Source organism: Neovison vison, chromosome 3 (assembly GCF_020171115.1).
Source record: "Neovison vison isolate M4711 chromosome 3, ASM_NN_V1, whole genome shotgun sequence".
In the NCBI taxonomy this organism is placed as follows: Eukaryota; Metazoa; Chordata; class Mammalia; order Carnivora; family Mustelidae; genus Neogale; species Neogale vison.
In genome coordinates, this window is record NC_058093.1 from 230,894,712 (window position 1) to 230,914,415 (window position 19,704).

General features: G+C 48.3%; 1 protein-coding gene across 4 annotated transcripts in view; it reads left to right on the forward strand.

Annotated features, from left to right (window-relative positions):
- TBX5 (T-box transcription factor 5) overlaps positions 1–15,818 on the forward strand; it is a 49,073-nt gene extending 33,255 nt beyond the window's left edge. For all 4 annotated transcript variants that reach the window (XM_044244209.1, XM_044244207.1, XM_044244210.1 and 1 more), the window contains 2 exons: positions 4,412–4,638; positions 13,689–15,818. In XM_044244209.1, the coding sequence (XP_044100144.1) occupies positions 4,412–4,638; positions 13,689–14,263 (802 nt within the window). In that variant the 3' untranslated portion in view covers positions 14,264–15,818. The remainder of the gene's footprint in view (positions 1–4,411; positions 4,639–13,688) is intronic.
- Positions 15,819–19,704: the final 3,886 nt, after the last annotated feature.

A 19,704-nucleotide genomic window follows, 5' to 3' on the forward strand; every position in this document is an offset into this window, starting at 1 on the left:
TGGAGCTCCGGCAGACCTAAATGGAATTGCCAGCGAGATTTGACAACTTTTATAACTTTTTTTTATTATTATTATAATTTTCCTCCTCCTCCTCCTCCTTCTTCTTCTTCTTTTTTTTTTTTTTTTTTTTTTTTCCATTACGTAGCTGGAGCCGCAGAGAGGACTGTAAAGTGAACTTCATTCCTTTCAGACTTCTGGCCCCAGGGGGAGATTTGGAGTAGTGTGGCTGCTCAGGGTAGTTCCAGCTTTGGTTCAGAGGTGGTACAGGCCACAGGAAAGCTCAGCCGGGGGACCCCCGGGTGTCGTGAGGGCCCTGTAGCCTCATGGAAACTTGGCAGACGCTCCGTGTGCCTACTTGGCTACTCGGATGTGCTTTCGCATGACAGACAGAGTCAGGGGCCGGGCTGGAGATGGTTGCCCCCGCCCCGAGGGGTGGGAAAAGCAGGAGAGGAATCGTGGGCCCTGAGCCCCCTGCTCCTCTGCGGGTTTATTTGCATCCTAGAAATGGAAAAAAAAATCATCAGGAGCCTGCCTAGGAGTATCGGTTAGAATCCTGATTGTGTCTCTTTCTAGCTCTGGGGCCACGGGCGAGCTGCTTGACCTCCCAAGGCCTTGGTGGCCTCATCCCGGAATGTGGGGACAAAACTACTTCATAGGGTCTCAGAAAGGATGGAAAGGGCTAATGAAGCAGCCCTCATGCCATGTTAGATGCCGTGTTCTTGGTACCTGACCTGATTTCAGGAGGACTTTTAAGACATAAAAAAAAAAAGTAGGTTTATGGCAAAAGTCACAACTAAGTTGGGGATTTGCTGATACGTTATTTCTTCTAGGGAGACGTTCTTAGGTGGTTTGGTGCCACGGGCCTCTCTGGTGGTCTGGTGGACCTTGTGGGTCCCCTGTCTCAGAATAATATGGTGAAAGGCAACCTATTAAATGCATAGATGGCCACAAGCAAACCAGCGATCCTGAAACATAGTCGTCAAAATGTTCTTCTACGGAGATGTGGAGTTATGCGTGCTTCCTGCATGCCTTAAATAACGGGATCTGGTAGCAGGTCCTAAAGGACTGTAATTTTGAAGCCATGATAAGCACAAATGGTATCTTGAGGCATGTACAGCAGCTGGGTGGAAATGAAATTACTTCGTTTCTGTTGATGACAGTCGCTACCACTGCTAATGCAGCCGTGGCTTGTTGCCTACATTTGTAGCAGAAAGGAATGCTCAATTTCAGTTCAAGATTAGTGAAAATAAAGACGTCATTTTAAAACCCCAAATTTAGACCCTTCCGTTTTCCCCTGAGTAAAGACCTCCCAAGTCAAGGAGACAGGCTATGGGACTGCTTCCCCCTGAGAAATTCTGTGGGCTGAAAGTGTGAGTCATTTTTGTGAAAGTGCGACAGAAGTGTCTACCAAGTGCCAGGTATTTTCTAGGGCATCTGGTGGGATCTTTTCAACAGTTGTCAGGCTCAGAGAGGTTGGGCGCTTCATCCGAGGCCACACAGCGTTAGATGGCGGATCTTTTAGAGAACACATGTCTTCCCAAATCCAGCACCTTCCTTCTTTCCACTACATCCAGATTCTTAACTATGTGAATAGAAATCAGGGTCCAGTGGGTTCTTCAGGGATAGGAAGGTATTGGTGTGTGTGTGTGGGGATGCTTGGAGTAGAAGGCTGCGGTTTCTCTGCATCATCTTAGCATTTTCCTCATTTCACAGATGGGGAAACAAAGGCTTAGCGAGGTGACCCACTTTATCTGAGCTCACTGGGTTAGCGAGAACGTTGGGCTGGGTGTGCTACAGCTTCAGGCATGGGGGCTGGATAGAGGACTCATTTCCGGGGCATTTTATGAAGACTGGGCATTTCCTGGAAGTAGCAGCTTCTCTGCATTTCCACATGACTTGGGATCAGATTCAAGTCCTGTTCTCTCCCACCCACCTGCAAGTAGTCTTTCTGGGAGAAGCATGAGGAGGGCTTTGAATATCTTCCTCTTTAAAAAAAAAAAAGATTTTATCTATTTATTTATTTGAGAGAGAGAATGAGAGAGAGAGAGCGTGAGAGGGGAGAAGATCAGAGGGAGAAGCAGACTCCCCGTGGAGCTGGGAGCCCAATGTGGGACTCGATCCTGGGACTACAGGATCATGACCTGAGCTGAAGGCAGTAGCTTAACCAACTGAGCCACCCAAGCATCCAGTATTTTCGTCTTCGTCTCTGTTTTACTTTTCACCCAAACAGGGCTCTGCTTTGTACAAAACTGTAAGTGCCCTTAAAGTTTTCCCATATCCCCAGTTCCTGAGGGGAGCCCTGGTAGTTTTCGTAAGTTAGACACTGTTCCGTGTCCTCCTGCCTTGGTTCGTCTTGCATGGCTTTCTGCATCCCTGTACGGACAGTCTTCAGATTCTTTTTGAACCCTGTATAATATTCCATTCTCCACACTGTCAGAGTTGACTTAACCACTCATTCATGAAGGCATTTAGGCTGTTTCTTGTTTTTTCCCTATGACAGTGCTGCAGAGAGAAGCCTTATGCTTATGTCTTGGCACACAGACTTGGACAACTTTTTTTTTTTTTTCAAGATTTTATTTTTTTTGAGATAGAACAAGAGTGAGAGAGAGAGAGAACGAGAGTGCAAGAGTGGGGGAGCAGCAGGCAGAGGGAGAAGCAGGCTCCTCGCTGAGCAGGAGCCTGATGTGGGGCTCGATCCCGGGATCCTGGGACCATGACCCGAGCTGAAGGCAGACAATAAACCAACTGAGCCACCCAAGCGCCCCTGACTTGAACAACTTTTTAGGAAAATGTATAGTAATTGAATTGCTGCATCTGGGTATTGTGTGTTTTTAAGAAAAGGGCTGCTATCTTGTTGCCTTCCAGAAAAGAGCTGGGTCACCCCTCCAACCGCCTGCATGGTGTAACTGTGAGTCTCCTGCCCACAATTTCCGCTTTGGCAGCTCCCTCCCCTGTCTGGATGAGCGTGTGTTCTAGGCCAGACCATTCTCCTCTTAGGTGTGTGTGCGAAAGCTTCTCTCGCTTCTCCCTTTGGTCTTGGAGCCACCCCTCCTCCCAGGTCCTCTGCAGACACCCACGCTGACCCTCCCACCCACCTGGCTTCCAGTGGGGGGTCCTGGGACTGCTGAGCACCCCTCTCTCCTTCCCGGGGAGGTTTCTTTTTTTTTTTTTTTCCAATTTATTTATTTTCAGAAAAACAGTATTCATTATTTTTTCACCACACCCAGTGCTCCATGCAAGCTGTGCCCCCTATAATACCCACCACCTGGTACCCCAACCTCCCACCCCCCCGCCACTTCAAACCCCTCAGACTGTTTTTCAGAGTCCATAGCCGGGGAGGTTTCTGTTGCAGACCCCTAGCCCTCATGAGGAAGAGAGTGGGAGTACTGGTCTGAAAGCTGAATGCAAGGACGTGTGGGTGGTGTCTCCTAAGAGAGTGAGGAACCACATGTTGAGCCCTTGGGAGGATGTTATTCAGAGGACGTGACTGGGTTTTATTCAGCTTGGTTCACCTACTCAGACCACCGAGGCTCCGAAGGGCACACAGTTTGTAAGTGATGGAGATGGGACCTAATCTGGATCTGCCTAATCTTAGATCCCATGCTCTGTGCTCTGTTTCCTTTGTCTTTGCCCTTCCTTCTTCCTTTCTTCCTCTCTCATCCTCTTTTTCTCTCTGCCCCTACTCTCTCAAAATAATGGCGTAATGAGGATGCTTCCCATTTGTAGAGCACTTGCTCTGTTCAGTCTTTCACACGTATTAATTCATTTCTTGTCTCAGCAACGCTTTGAACTGGGGATTTTTACTAGCCCTATTCCACAGATGGGAAAACCAAGGCATGGAGGAGAAGTTAAATATTAATGTCTGTGGTGACAAATACAGCCACTCAAAAGGAAATTCAAAGGCACGGGCAGCAAACTCCCCAGATTAGGGTAACGGGGGATCATACCTGAGTATCCTAGGTGGTCAGTAACTTCTTCACTAAGGTTGGATAAAGACCTCAGCCCTGTTTTAAAGATGGAAACCCAGAAGTTCAGTCTAAGTGACTACTCAGCTCTTCAAGCTTTTGAATTAGGGAATTCAAAGACATATACATTAGGTTGAAGTATTTCAAAATGCCATGTGAAGAGGGGTTCTTCATGGGAGATGATCGTTTGGTTTTCGGCATGCACATAGAACTGTTCATAAGCCTACTTGCCTAATGTATAAGGCATGAAAAATTAGTGTGTGAATATGTGTGTCTGTCATATTCGGTGCATTCGGGTATAATTGGATCACGGTGCTCATCAAAGACTCCTTTGTTTCTTATTCTGTGATGCATTTCTGGTGGACTCTTTGACCCTTTGGTTCCGCCACGGGGGGGATCTGTATCAGGGCACTGATCAATGTTATTTCCCATCTTCTCTCTTTCAGTAAAGAATATCCCGTGGTTCCCAGGAGCACAGTAAGACAAAAAGTAGCCTCCAACCACAGTCCTTTCAGCAGTGAGCCTCGAGCTCTCTCTGCCTCATCCAACTTGGGGTCCCAGTACCAGTGCGAGAATGGTGTGTCTGGCCCCTCCCAGGACCTCCTGCCCCCACCCAACCCATACCCACTGCCCCAGGAGCACGGTCAGATTTACCATTGCACCAAGAGGAAAGGTGAGTGTGACGACCCTTTTCTGTGTTTCCTTCCTTTCCTCGGGGGAAAAAAGTACACTTATGTATTTGAAAAATGTAAGCAATATAAAAATACATGGAAATTGTAAGAAATTCAAACTGTTCAGTAAAAGTAAAGGATCTTCCTTTGACATGTCTCCTTCAGTTCTGGGGCCCCTTCCTTGGGGAAAACCGTTCAGTCCTGTTTAATGCGTTCACACGTATGCACATGTGTGCACGTGTGCAGAGACACATAAAAATAGTTGTTTTTTTCCAATTTATTTATTTTCAGAAAAACAGTATTCATTATTTTTTCAAAATAGTTGTTTTTGCTTTTAACAGTTGATATTAGACTGTTTTGCAATTTGGGTTCTGAAGCTCAAGAATACGTTGTAGATGATCTTTTCATGAACGTAGAGCTGCCTCGTGCTTTTTTTTTAGCTGCTGAAGAGAAAGCAGAGTTTGTGTTCACTCCCACGAGTGGGCAAAGGTGGCTGATTCTCGAATTTCTGGGAGTATCATAAGCCAGGCTGCAGGAAGCCTTCTTGTAGTTGGATGTGCTTTGGTTTATGCGCTAGGGTTTCTCTTAGGTGGGTGCATTCTGAGCTCTTCTCTCCTTTCCAGATCAAAATCAAAATCAAAGAAAAAAAATGAAAAAGAAAATCCCAGCTGATCTTCTCTCTCTTGCATTTTGTCTTTAAGTTTAGTTTAAATTCCATCTGAGACCCTTCATTGTCTTCTTTGCCAAATGAGATATGGGTGGCTTTTCCTAAGTCATCGGAGTCGAGGGCTGTAACACCAAAGGAAATTTCTGGTGGCACATTTTTTGAGCCAGAGTCGAAGCAGGTGCAGTTGAGTTCAGCTTGATAGAACAGTCACTTGTGTGAACAGCAGACCAGCACGGGGAGGACAGCGTGGGCGACAGGGCCCGACGACACAGGCTCAGGTCTCAACTCTGCCACCAGCTTCTTGGGTGACCTCAGCCAGTCGTCCTGGCCTCTCTGTGCCTCATTTTCCCACTTTGTCAGCAGTGCTTGAGTTCCCGAGAGCACCTGATACCCAGCAAGCGCTTGTCAGGTCTGATTGTGGGAGGGGCGGGTGCGGCTCCAGGAAGAGCATCCACAGAGGAAGAGAGGGCTGTTTCTGAGTGAAGTTTTGAGAAAGCAGATATGGAGGGGGGGCAGGGACTACGTACAGTGGGGATGAATCCCACCTTTGCCATTTGCAGATTTTTATGATTAGGGGCAAATTCCTTAACTGCTCTAAGCCTTTTTTTTTTTTTTTTTCTAATCTGTAGATTTGGTCTCATGATTGCACCTGTGCCTTAGGCGTGGTGTGAAGATGTCATGAAAGTGTGCTTGCCATAGTTAGCACGGGGTTGATCCAATAATCAGTTACTGGTTTGTTCTGGCAGGCCCAAATCTTAGTCTTTAAGAGTGGCCTGTCATACCTCCCAGCCTCCATGGCCAGCTTGATGCCTTTAGAAGTCCTGTGCCCAGTGAATGAAACAGTGACCACTTCTTCCTTCTCTCCCTCCTCTTCTCCTTCCCTCCCTCCCCTCCCTTCTTCCCTCCTTTCCCTCCTAGCCCTCATCTTCTCCTTCTTCTTCCTCCTCTTCCTCCTCCTCCTCCTCCTCCTTCTCCCTCTTCTTCTTCGTCTTTGTCTTTATTTTCTAAGTCAGCTCATAAGAACGGATGGACACGGATCCTGCGACAGTCTTCTCGGAGCTGAGGTTACTTGAGGAAAGTAACCCAGTCTGACTATTTGACATTTACCGATCTCCCATTTTGAAGGAGGGAAGGGCTGTCCTTGGTTCAAGCCTGGGACTGGGAGCTGACCCAGGTGAGGCTGAGTTTCCAGACCTAACCTGAAGCCTATCCAAGCTCCTTGAATCTTGACATTCTGAACAATATTATCACCTCCACAGGCCCCCTGGCCCAGCTCCCAGCGTGTCTACTGCTGCCTGGGCTGGAGACCAGAGGCCTGCAAACATGCCCACCTCTTCAGGCAGGAGCCAGGGGTTAAGGATGTCCCCTGGGGCCTAGGTACCTGCACGAAGTTTCTGGTCTATGTCCCGTTGAAGGGAAGCCCTGCCTAGGTTCTGTGCCCCAGCCTTTCAACAACACTACTGAGTAGGTGCTATTATTCACCCACTTTACAAACAGGGAAACTGAGGCTCAGAAAGCAAAAATCATGGGCTGTTGGTTCCCCAAGGTAGAATGTGAACCCATGCCTGGTCTGTAGGCTCTGCCTGAGCTCCGAGTCCCATTGTAGACGGTCCTCATTACCTTTGCTTATCCGCCATAATCCCCCAAAGGCCATCTTTCACTAGAGATCAGTCTGGAGACTGAGTCAAATGTACTGCTTAAGAGATCACCAGGTTTGAATTAGGGGGTTCCATCAGTTAAATTCAGGCCAGCCCAAAAGAAGAGAAGGCAGAAGTTAAAAAGCATCCAGGTGCTTTTTAAGACAGCATTTACAGCAGCATCTTTGCAAAGGTTTTCTCCTAGAAGGTGGTGTGAGGTGGCTTTAGGGGGTGAACTCTTCGGATAGCAGGATCCTCAGGTGAGCTCAGGGTCAGCTTGAGGCCGCCACTGGGGACACCGAACTCGGTGGCCGGTCTGCCGCGGGACATCCCGGCAGCTGAGGCTTTCCAGAAATGTGGCCATGGGCAAGCTGCTCTCATTCTCGGCCTGAGTTCTCTTTGCTGTAAAATGAGGATCTCAGCAGCACCTCCCCTGTAGGGTCATGATGAGATGGAAATGAGGGGGTCCATGCAAAGTCCCAGAACAGTGTCCGACCCAGAAGTGCCCAGCGTATGTTATCCGGCCACTGCTCTGCCCTTAGGAAGCTCACGGTTGCAGGCGGGTCAGATGTATAATTACATATTGTGGTGTGACTGCTTGATTATGTGGGTGATCTGATGGTATGGAGGAGATAGGGAGCTTGCTGATGCCTATGGTGCAGGGGTGGGAGGCAGGAACGGGGGGTCAGGGAGGATTTAAGCCAGAATCTGCAGAGCGGGAGCTGGATGGAAATACAGGGGAGATGGCTGAGGATCCAGGCAGAGAGAAGGATATGGGTGCAGCCCCTGAGAAGACGGGGAGCCAGCCCTCCACGGGGGAGCAGACACAAGGCCAGTGTGGCTGGAACGCAATGAAGGGAAGATGAGGCAGATGAGCTACAGAGAAAGGCAGAAGCCAGCACGCTGCTAGCCCTTGTAAGCCATTTTAAGGACTTTAGATAAAAAAAAAAAAAAAGATTATTTATTAGAGAGAGAGAGAGAAAGTTCACATGAGCTGGGGGAGGAGCAGAGGGGAAAGGACCAGCAGACGCTGTGCTGAGCAGGGAGCCCCATGCGGGACTCGATCTTAGGACCCTGAGATCATGACCTGAGCCAAAACCAAGCATCGGAGAGTCAAACGACTGAGCTACCCAGTTAGATTTTATCCTACCACCAACAGGCAGCCCTCGGAGGGGTTTCAACCCGTGAGGGACATGATGAAACAAAGGTTTCTGTTTTGAAGCAGGCATTTTGCTGTGCTGGGTGGGTGGGTGCATGGCGGGGGGTAGGGGGGACGAAGATGGGCTCCAGAGCTCTGCTGAGAGGCTGTCGCAGGCTGCGAGGTGGGAAATGATGGCGTTCAGTCCTGGGTGTGGTGCCAGGAGCTGGAGGTGTGGGTACAATCAGTCCCCAGGGCCCATTGCCCGCAATAAGGGGAAGGATGGCCCCTTTCCACAGAGGCAGAAACTGAGGCTCAGAGGGACTGAGTGATTTGTCCTGAGTGGTCCTGCCCGGGGTTCAAGCCACGGTCCGTGCATTCGGGGTGCCTGGGGTGTGCACTGTGCAGGAACCCTTTCACCTTGTCATAAACCTCTGTCCTTCCCTCCTCCCTCCACCCCCAAAAGGGCGCTCCCAGGGACAGGGAACGTGCCAGCCGAGCTTTGTCTGTCCCCGGTGCCTCAGAGACGACAAAAAGCAATTCATCATCAGCCTCCATTGTAAGGTGATAAAGAATCAGCAAGGTTTCCTTCCAGTTTGGGATTCCCGTGAAGTGATGGCTCCATGGGTGGCTTCCCCCCTCCCCCCCCACCCCCTCTTGGGGCCCCTGCCTGCCCCACTATCTGACTTCCCCTCATTGTCTGTCTCCTTTCCAAGGAGCCCAGGAGGCAGGCCCAGTGAAATGTCAAAGGGCCAGGCAAGCCGGAGGGCTTCTCGTGTTTGGACCCGGCTGTCTCCAAACTATCTCTCCTGATGGAGGGAACCCAAAGAGCTGGGAAGGTCTTTTATCAATGCCACTCAATCAGATCCAGGACCCCGGGCCCCGGGAGAGCACTCATCTGTCTTTCTTTCCTCCTCCCACCCTGATAACCGCCCCATACCCCCCCAACCTTAGAAATCCAGAGGCAACCCAAATAAAGATTTGAACAAAGCCATCTACTGCCCTGGCTATTCAAAAGAAAGTCAGGGGAGTGGGAGAGGAAGGGGGTTCTGTGGGGTGCGTTTGATCAGTGCTGGGTGCTTTTTAGAGCAATTTCACATTGTTTTCTTCCTTGGATCCTCATTCCAGCCCCTGAGCTGGGGCGGGGGTGTCTTCCATCCCCATTTTGCGGGCGTATAACGGGGGACCAAGAGGTTGGATTGGTTTCCCAAGGTCGTGTGGCTGGTGAGTGGCAGATCTGGGATGCCTTCGTGGAATAAATATTGGTTGAGCATTTCCTTTGTCTGGGACACTGTCCCAAGTACATGGGATAAAGGGACAGCAAGGGGGCAAAGGCTCCTGCTCTCCCAAAACTTGTGTTCTCGTTGAGGGGACAGATAAGGAAATAAATAAATGTCATGATTTTCAGTTGGTGGTTCAGTGAGAGTTGGACCCGACTCTTTTGATTCCCAATTCAGGATCTTCTCACAATACTGATTCAGTCTGGCCCACTTTGAGCTAAAATCTAACACTACAGAGATACACACACCCTTCCTCCATCCTTCTGTCCATCCATGCATCTAACCATCCATCCACCCATCAGGTCAAGGTTACCATCTTTTCCTCTTTTCTGGAAAGTGAGTTTCACGAAAGCTGAAAGGCTAGACTGTCCGTCAGAAAGAGCTGTGACTGTGACTGGGTGCTGTGACCCAGAAGGCCCCAATCATAGTTCCACTTCTGACTTTGCCAAAGGTCATCCAACCAAGGAATGGTAGTTCAACAGGACTTTTTATCCGTATGAACCCAGTCGGCAAGCAAAATGACCCATTTGGGAATAGTGACAATATTTGCTTAATGGGATGAGCAATATAAAAGCAGCCTTGTGAGTTTTCCTGCTCTGGGATCTCCCCAGGCACCTTCAAGCACTGGACAGTCCCCAGAGCCATCTGTCTGATCTTCTAAGAGGGAACAGAGAGGAGACCCATGTTACTCGGACAGATAAGATCTGCATACTTATCATCTCCATTCCTGCAAGAAATTAAAGCATTATCCCCCTACTTAGTCAAGAACTAAGATTGGGATATGGTGCAGTGATCTACCCAAGGCCACATAGCCAAGGAGAACCAGAGACAGGCCCTAAAATCTGTGCTCTGGATTGATCATTGAAGCCATTTATCCAGAATCAGAAACCACTAGAAAAATGCAAGAGGCTGGGATATTTCCCAGTGCTATGCGGTGCTCAGATTCAGGAAGAGCTTTCCTGGTATTCAGCAGACTCAGTTGGGTTCAGGACAGGCGGAATGCAATGGACCGCTCTTACTACACACCTTTCCGGGACTGAACTGTGGGCCCGTCTCACGGAAGACTTGATGCTTGACTACCCGTTCCCCAACTGTGGAAGGTAAACACGGCTCGGCTGGGAAAGAGAGCTTTGCTGTTGACCAGTTATCGGGCTCTCAGTAAAGAGAAAGGAACCAAAACCGTGACCAAAACAAACACAGGGATTCCATCCCAACCATTGATCACCACCGACCTGAAATTTGGATCCATGCTTTGGAATTTCTTTACAACGTGATGAGGTCCAAGAGGAATTTGAGAACACTCGGGACCCGCTTTCATGAATAAGCCAGACTTTTGCTTTTCTTAGGACTCTGCATCAGATCTTTGGGTTATTAAAGACTGGAATGTGTAATTTTACGATTTTCCAAAATGGGCTCCGGCCTTTCTCATATTATTCTTCCTTTTTTCGCTTGTAACAAATCTGGAAGGGGATCAGAAACTCGGGAATGGTTCATTTGCCTTGTTTTTTTTCTCTTGCCAAGGGTACCCTGCAGCTGTACTCTTGATTATTGAAAAGGGGAAACGCCCTGGTTAAATGGAAAACCCAAAGGTTATGATTCTAGCAACAATGGAAACATTCAGATTTATGGATCCGGGGCTTGGGGGGGATGTTGTGGTGGTGGGGTGGATGGGTTGGAAGGAAGCACAGAATGCACGAGGTGACTGAGGGAGGAGGTGGGGAGGACAGAAAAAGTCGAGCGTAGCAACATCTTCAGGACACCAAAGACAAATGCCCCGTTGAAAGGTGGAAAAAGTGGCCACCAGCTCATCTGGCTATCTTCACACATCTGGACGGTTGGCATGATGTGTTTAAAGCACCTGGAAGACAGGCCGCATTTTTGGCTTTTATTCTGGACAAATGTTTGGTCGTCCTATGGGGCCCAGATGTGTCCCAGAAAGATTCTTGCTGAAAATAAACACGCTCGCTGGGAGGTGGGTAAGTCCCAGCCTAGATGGGTTTACATGGGGTCAGAGTCTTCACCCACCTGTGGGTGTCACTCCGGGCGTGATGCCCATGGAAGGATTCCGCGGAACCCAAACCCAAGCTCTCCTGCTTGTGTTGGGGAGCTGTTTTAAAATCTGGTGCAAAACCAAAGGACTCACTGTGGGGTGAAGCTTTATATGCAAGGCCCACCTCCCCTTCACCGCCTGTCAGCTTCCTGCCGTGTCACTGCTCAGGGTGGGATGGAGAGGGTCCCCCCCTTCCCACCTCCAAGAGCACTGAGCCGGACCTTGGCTCATTATTGGCCGCTCTGGGCCCAGTACCTGGCACCTGGGAGCGGCTCAGTACATCTCTGCTGGAGAACTACGTGAGTGGCATTCGGTGTGAGAAATCGAGAGAGCTAGGAGCAAGGTGCCATTGGCAAGGAAGGCAGACTTGGCTTGGATTCCAGTCCACGCTCCTTTCTAGTTTCGTGACCTTGGGAAGGTCACTTCTCTGAGTTCGGTTTCTGCCTCTGTGACAGGCCACCTGGAGGAATTACTGTGAGATCAGGCATCGGGGAAGGATCTGGGGACTCGCCCGAGCTCCCGTCCATCTGTGCACTTGTCTCTCTGTCTGTCTGTCTGTTGCACAGATACTCAGTGCGTGCCCTTCTGTGTAGCCTGGTCTAGAAGAGCAGAGACTCCTACCTAATTCAATGACTTGAATTCTGGCTCAGTAGGAGCTCAGTACATAATAAGGATGATCTTCTCTTCTTAGTCCCACGTCCTGCCCCCAGGCCACTGACCATCACCTCAGAGATGCAGGAGCGCCCAGTGTTTCCTTTTCTTCACACCCCGCCCCCCAACAACAGACCTTCGAAGGCACGTATTGATTCGAAAGAGACTGGAAGAGGAGGACAGAAAAATCTCCAGGTTGGGGAATAACATTCCAGCAAAGGAATGAATCTGTGGGACGTTTACACCTTGCTGGAAACTCTTTAAGATGGCTTCCCTGAAGGAAACACCTGGAGGCGTGTTACTCAGTATCAGGTCTGCCGAGAGGCTGGCTGGTGGTTTTTCCCTTGCAGCAAGAGCTGCTTTTGTTGACAGATATCAGGAGATTTATGGGCTTGATTTATTGAATTCTTAGCGCCCGGTGAGGTAAGTATTATTGACTTGGATTCAGACATGCTGAGCGCAGGTCTCAGGGTGGAGGCCTGCGGCTGTGCACAGATAGGAAGTAGGAGAACCAGACTGAAACCCAGATGCGTCTACACTTCTTAACTTAGGGTCTGGATTTGAGGGGATCCCTGAGCTCCCGAAAGTGCATGCAAAGCTGTGCTGGGCACATGGATGGTTTTTAAAACGTTGTGTTTCGTTGTGTTATTTTGGAGAGAGCCCAGCCCTTGTGATCCTTCCCGAAGGAGGCAGTGACCCCCACTAGTTACAGAAGACTGTCTTTCAGGGACGGAATGATCTCCACAGCCCTGTACCGGGGACTCGCTGGTGTCTGGGGGAAGGGAAGTGACTTTTTCAATAAAGAAATGGTGACCTGTTAAGTTGTACCAGCTCTAAGAGATATTAACCGGGACTTGCCGACACAGGCATCAGGGAAGGATCTGGGGACTCGCCCGAGCTTCCGTCCATCTGTACACTGTCCCTCTGTCCTTCCGTCTGTTGCACAGATACTCAGTGCGTGCCCTTGTGTGTAGCCTGGTCTCGAAGAGCAGGGACTCCTGCCTAATTCGATGACTTGAATTCTGACACCCCCCAACCCCGATCCATTGTTTAGCAGCTGCGTAACTCAGACCTTGGGCAAGTTGCTTGACTTCTCTGGTCTTCTGTTTTGTGATCTGCAAAGTGGGGACCCTCACAGAGCCCACCCCATGGCGTTGCTGGGCTGGCTGCTTGGGGTCCCTTCCGTAGAGCGCTTCGGACAGCACCAGGCAGAGTAAACGCCATTTGTGTGCCTTCGTACTGTAATCGTGGACGGTATTATTCTTGCTTTGGTTCCTAGGTATGTTCTGGATTCTGGGGAATATCGTGGTGGGGAGCACAGACCATGTCCCGCCTTCGTGGAATGTGCACACCCGGGCAGAGGAAAGAGAGCAGGCATCTTTACGTACTGGGTGTTGTCTGCTCCCAAGCCCTGGCCTCGGTGCTCAGTCTGTGTTCTGACATCCCTTTGTCAGCACGTCCCTCTGTAGCCTCCTTTTCATGCTAGAGATGAAATGGAGCTCAGGAAGGTCAAAGTCTTCGCTCAAATTCTCCACTGTTACTGATCACCTGGGGAAGGGGTCCTCGAGTCCGTGGCCACGTCCGCCTCTAGCCCCAGCCTCACTGGTCTCTTTCCTCCTGTCTCTGCAGATGAAGAATGTTCCACCACGGACCATCCCTACAAGAAGCCCTACATGGAGACATCGCCCAGCGAGGAGGACCCCTTCTACCGGGCCGGCTACCCCCAGCAGCAGGGCCTGAGCGCCTCCTACAGGACAGAGTCGGCACAGCGGCAGGCCTGCATGTACGCCAGTGCCCCGCCCCCCAGCGAGCCAGTGCCCAGCCTGGAGGACCTCAGCTGCAACACATGGCCCAGCGTGCCTTCCTACAGCAGCTGCACGGTGGCCACGGTGCAGCCCATGGACAGGCTCCCCTACCAGCACTTCTCGGCCCACTTCGCCTCGGGGCCCCTGGTCCCCCGGCTGGCTGGCATGGCCAACCACGGCTCCCCGCAGCTCGGAGAGGGGATGTTCCAGCACCAGACCTCCGTGGCCCACCAGCCTGTGGTCAGGCAGTGTGGGCCGCAGACTGGCCTGCCATCGCCCGGCGGCCTGCAGCCCTCCGAGTTCCTCTATTCTCACGGCGTGCCACGGACCCTGTCCCCGCACCAGTATCACTCGGTGCATGGGGTTGGCATGGTGCCAGAGTGGAGTGAGAACAGCTAAAGTGAGACCTGCTTCCTCGCAGACAGTGGCTAGAGAGAGAGAGAGAGAGAGGGAGGGAGAGACAGTAGCAGAGAGAACCCCCACGGACGACGGTTTTCATTTCCTTGTTCAAGTCTTCACCCATGAGAGCGCTGATCTAATCAGCTGCTGGAAACCACAATTCAAAAAATGTGACTTTGTTTTTCCGTCTCAAAACCAACCGAGACAAGATGAGCCCCCATCGCTGCCCTCCCCCGGCCCCGCCCAGCCCCATGACCACTGCACTCATTGGCCAGCCATGTTCACACCACCTCCAGATGTCCTCCATGATTCCTTCTTTCGGTCTCCAGAAAGCCTTTCCTTATCGAGTGTTTTAGCCGAATGGTGTAGTTGGAGTCCTCCCTGTCTTGGTGTTAATGTTGACATTGTTATATAATAAATAATAATATATTTTTTTTCCTTTCAATTTTCTTAATGGGACCCAGTCCCTTACTTCGGGGGAGGTCTGAGGCAAGTGTGTTTCAAAATATGTACTTGTGGGGATCCCCCCACAAATATACCACCCCTGAAACCTAAATTTTGCCACCCTGCCCTTGACTAAGTAATGACTACCTCTACCATGTGACGTTCCTGAAAAGGTTCCCCAGGTCCCGGCTTTTGTCTGATTTTTTCCTCCGTTGCCCATCATCTTGGGGCCCAGCGTGGCCCTCTCCTTCTAACGCTGGCCTCCCTCTGGCCTCCTATCTCCCTCGGCCCTCCCGTCTTCCCAGCTCTGTGTCTTTCCAGCCGTCTGTCGCTAAAACGTGGCCTATAGCTTCCCGACCGGAAAGCTTGCTTTGAAAAACTTGAAAAGCCCTGGTTTACATGTGGGCAGAACTGTGATAAAGCAAGAAGCAACCTCTGTGCTGACAAGCATTGCGAAGAGGCCAAAATAAATATTGGTCCTGATAAAACACAAAGCCAGCCCAAGCTTCCAGACTTCCATCACCGGCGACCCGCCCCGGATGCCAGGCAAAGCCCAATGTTCCTACAGAAGAGGCCAGACCTGCTCGCTGATTGGTTCTCCCCAAAGAAGTCACACCGACACCAGATGCCGACACCAAACTGTGGTTATTGAAAGCAGAAAACAGTATAAAAAAAAAAATAAGCGTGTAAGTAAAACGTTATTGCAGGGTTCTTCAGAGGTAATATTTTACTGGTACTATTTATTTATAAATAGGAGTTCTAATTAAGTAATAACATGAAATGAAATCCAGCATGGGAGCTGGCCAAGAGCTTTTAATTTTATTAATACTCAAAACCAAGTTTGTGTTTTCTTTTTTTTCTTTCGAATGTGCTTTGCTTTCTTGATTAAAAAAAAAATTTTTTTTAAACCGACCCTAATAAAGAGAACAGGGTAATATGTGAGGCTAAGTATGTCCCAGTACGTGTGAGTGTGTAAGTATGTTTGTACGTGAGTGTCTTCATGCGATTATGTCTTTTTATGTTGCTAAGGGGTGGGGTGAGAATTAAGTACTCGTTTCGTATATTTGTGTGCCAATTAATGCCTAATAAATACCATGTGCTTAAAAAAGTACAAGGGACTTGAATACCCTTCTTTCCCCCCCTGTTCTTTTTACCGACCGAATAGAGGAGAAGTTAGTTGGAGGACGTGGGAAGAAGTTGTCTTGCGGGTGTAATTTTGACCCCATCTTCTTTCTTCTGCTGGTTTCAGGGAATATTTGGAATCCTGTACTTGAGTGTAATGGAGCTGAATATGTTTCTCTCCTGGCTTATATCCCTGGGATGGAGTTATTTTCTTTCATTGGATTTATGACAGTGTTAAAAAAGCAAGATCATCAGGAATCTCAACTGACCAAAAATATTGGTCAGATTTTCTATAACACCTAGTACTTGATTTCCTGAAGGATCTGTTTCTTTAAATTGGTTGCAGGAATCAAGTGTTTTGGAGGTCCCCATGAAGCAACTGTTGGGACCTTCGATGGCTATTTATTTAAAACCCCCAAATTTAAGATTTGTGAGTTTGTCCTGTATGATACATATAAGGCAGGGCACAGCAGTAGACTTGTAAGAAATTCATGCTGCTGTTTTGAAAAGTTTTTGTGATTTCAATGCCTGCACCTTTGAAATGATCAAGAACCATCAGATATGACACATCCCTTTGAAACAGGAACAACTGGATAGTTGATTACAAATTATTCATTGAATCAGGTCCTCCTGGAAGCTTTCCTAGGCAAAGAACTCCCAAGACATGTAAGTTAATGATCAAAAATGACAATTCAACTTCTTGTAGGTACAGTGGAGAAACTAGGTCAATGGCATCCTTGTTCCCACAGAGAATGAATTAGTAAAATTTCACTGAATAAATTCTGACTGTACCCTAAGTAAGCATTTGTTCTGATGGATTAAGGGGAAAAAAGGTTGCGCTTGAAAAAATTACCTTCCAAGACTCATTTACCAATGATACAAGGTAGCCAGTCTTATTTTTTCACAAGAACATCAGAAGAATACTGAGATAGCACCCCTCAGGCACAGCGATCAAACAGTTGTTACCAATGGAAAGTCACTAAAAATGTGCTCACCGCAAGTTTCATAGGCCAGAGAAGGGACTTTTTTTTTTTTTTTTTGAGAAGGGACATCTTGTTCCATCACAGATGGTCGTTCACTTCTTCGGGTTTCAAACAATGGTTACAAATTGACTGAATTGGTAGGTTTAAGGATGTCACGTGCAAATATTCATGTAGTTTATTACTGTTTAGGTGTCAAAAGCCATGGTGTAAATTGTTATATTCCTATAGTATATTTAGTGAATGTTTCTTCTGGACTGGACATGTGTAAATGCTGAGGACACAGTAGTGAACAAGGTGATAGAGGTTGTATCCTTCTGGAGTGTATGGTTTAGTGAGAGAAACAACCTTTAGGTAACCTGTGTCATCAGTGGATTGCAAAGGCAAGAAGACCAATGAAGGCAGCATGCATGATGTCATAAAGGGACAAGACAAGGAGTCCTAACTTGATCTGGAGGAGGTGTCTTCTGAATTGAGCCCTGAAGGTTGGGTAGGAATTAGCCAGATGAAAAGTTGGGAGGAAAAGCATTTCAGGCAGAGGGGATAGCTTGTGCAAAGGTCCTGAGGCAGAAATGGTGTTGAAGGAATGAGCTGTAGGGTTCATGAATGGGCAGTAATGACCTACTTTGTGTTCACTCATTTATTCAAGAAGCATGTGTTAAGGTCCCACACTGTGTGGTAGACACCCTAACTTGCTGAGCACCTACTAATTGTGTAGGCTCTTTTCCAGTTAGTTCCCATGACTGCAGAGTACAGTCTGGATCTGTGAGCTGGTAGGCTTCTTCATACCCGAGAGAGGAGAGTTAGAGCTCTTCCTGGCTTCCTGGTGCAACACTGAGCAACTGGGACTCAAAGTTAGGGGATCACCAGGAGGATGACTGGAACTTTCAGAGACTCAGATCATTAGTATTCTGGAGTTCAGAGAGGTTGGGAGCACCCCCAACATCACACAGCTGGTGTGCGGCAGAGCTCAGCATGGAACCTCAGTTTGCCCAAGATTTAGCTTCCTTGTCCATTAAAAGGAGATAGTGTGTCTGCTTCAAAGGACTGTTGTCCTTTGAAGTTTAAGTGAATAATATCTGTAGAAATGTACCATAAAGGACCTACCACAGTACATGTTCCATGAATGCCTGGAAAGACAGAGTTATCAGTGAAAAACAAGTTAAGCCTAACTTGTATGCATTAACTTAGCAAATGTATAGTCAAGTAATCATGATGCCTATTGCTAATGAGAAAATAAGCCCCAGAAACTGCTGCCTGGAATGAAAATAGATATACCTTTTAAGAGGAGAATTTGGCAAAAGATACCAGAAGCCTCAAAATTGTACTCATCGGTTCATTTGGTAATTCCACTTGGAGGAATCAGCCCTAAGGAAATCATCAGGGATGTGCATCATACTAATTTTCTGGGAAGTTCATCACGATTTTTAAAATCATACAAAACTGGAGACAGCCTTATTATCCACTAATATGGTGGTAGTTAAATAAATTAGTGTCAATCCATGCAATGGAATACCACATGGCTTGTTAAAAAATACATTTGTGAAGACAATTGGAAAAGGATATTTAAGATACATTGTAGCTAAAAGAAGCTGATTACAAGTCATGTGCATGGCAGCTTCTCAGTCTTACCGAATGCAACTGCATTCATTCCAGCTTGCAGGGCAAAAAACCCCGTTAGTTTGTGAAACATAATCATAACAGTGGCAGGACTGTGAGTGTTTACATGTTCTTTGTGGTTTGGGGTATTTCTCAATTTTTTTAAATGAAGATGAGTTATCTTTATAATTAGGAGTAGAATTAGTCAAATAAAATCTAGTGTATGCCTCGGCCATTGTCAAATCAGGTTTGTGAGGAAGGTGGAGTTCCCTGGGTCAACTTGGAGAATGAAGGGATTTAGATCCAATCAGAAGGGCCATTGGCCTGGAGAGTGACAGAGCTCGGTACCGGCACCAGTCAGCCGACTGCTAATTGTGGAACATTCTCCATCCAAAATAAGGAGACACCAGCTGCTTCTCTGGTTTTCACTTTTGGGATTGCCCCTTGCTGGCTTGCTCCTTTTGGTGGGTGAAGCTATCGTCCTGGGGTGGACTCTGATTCTCCTGTTAACAAACCCAACATACACAGGTACATGCACATGCACACAGACTCACAAATACGCATATACAGTCACACACAGACACACAACACACAGACACACACACAATGTACACATATATAATCACACAGAGACACACCCACGTGCAAACACACACACAACAAATGCACATACACACATACTTGCTGGCTCAGGTGGTTTTAAGAATCTCCCCTTTGTTCTCTACCTGACCCGGCTTATAAAATTCACTTTGTCACTTACAGCTTCAGTGATCTTGTGCAAGTCACTTACCCTCTTGGACCCTCCATGAAATCATCTATTGAAAGAGGATAATAAGAGTACCTCCCCCTCCCCGCCCTGGGGCAGGGAGATGTTATAGTGGGCACACAGTGAGAGAGTGAGTGTAAATTTCTCAACACAGTGCCTGGTCTAGGGCAGTAACTGTTGGTCAATAAGATGATGAATTAGTATTAATTATTTTTTAAAAGGTTTTATTTATTTATTTGACAGAGAAAAATCACAAGCAGGCAGAGGGAGAGGAAGGGAAGCAGGCTCCCCTCTGAGCAGAGAGCCCAATGCGGGGCTCGATCCCAGGACCCTGAGATCATGACCTGAGCCGAAGGCAGAGGCTTAACCCACAGCCATTCAGGCGCCCCAGTATTAATTATTATTGCCATTCATCTCTCCCCTGGTCCCCCTTTTCCCCCTCCCTCCTTTGCTGGTTGGGAAATTGGCCCCTGTGATCCGCTATGATTTTTATAATGGACCTCAGCTCAGCGAGCGTTAGGAAAACATCC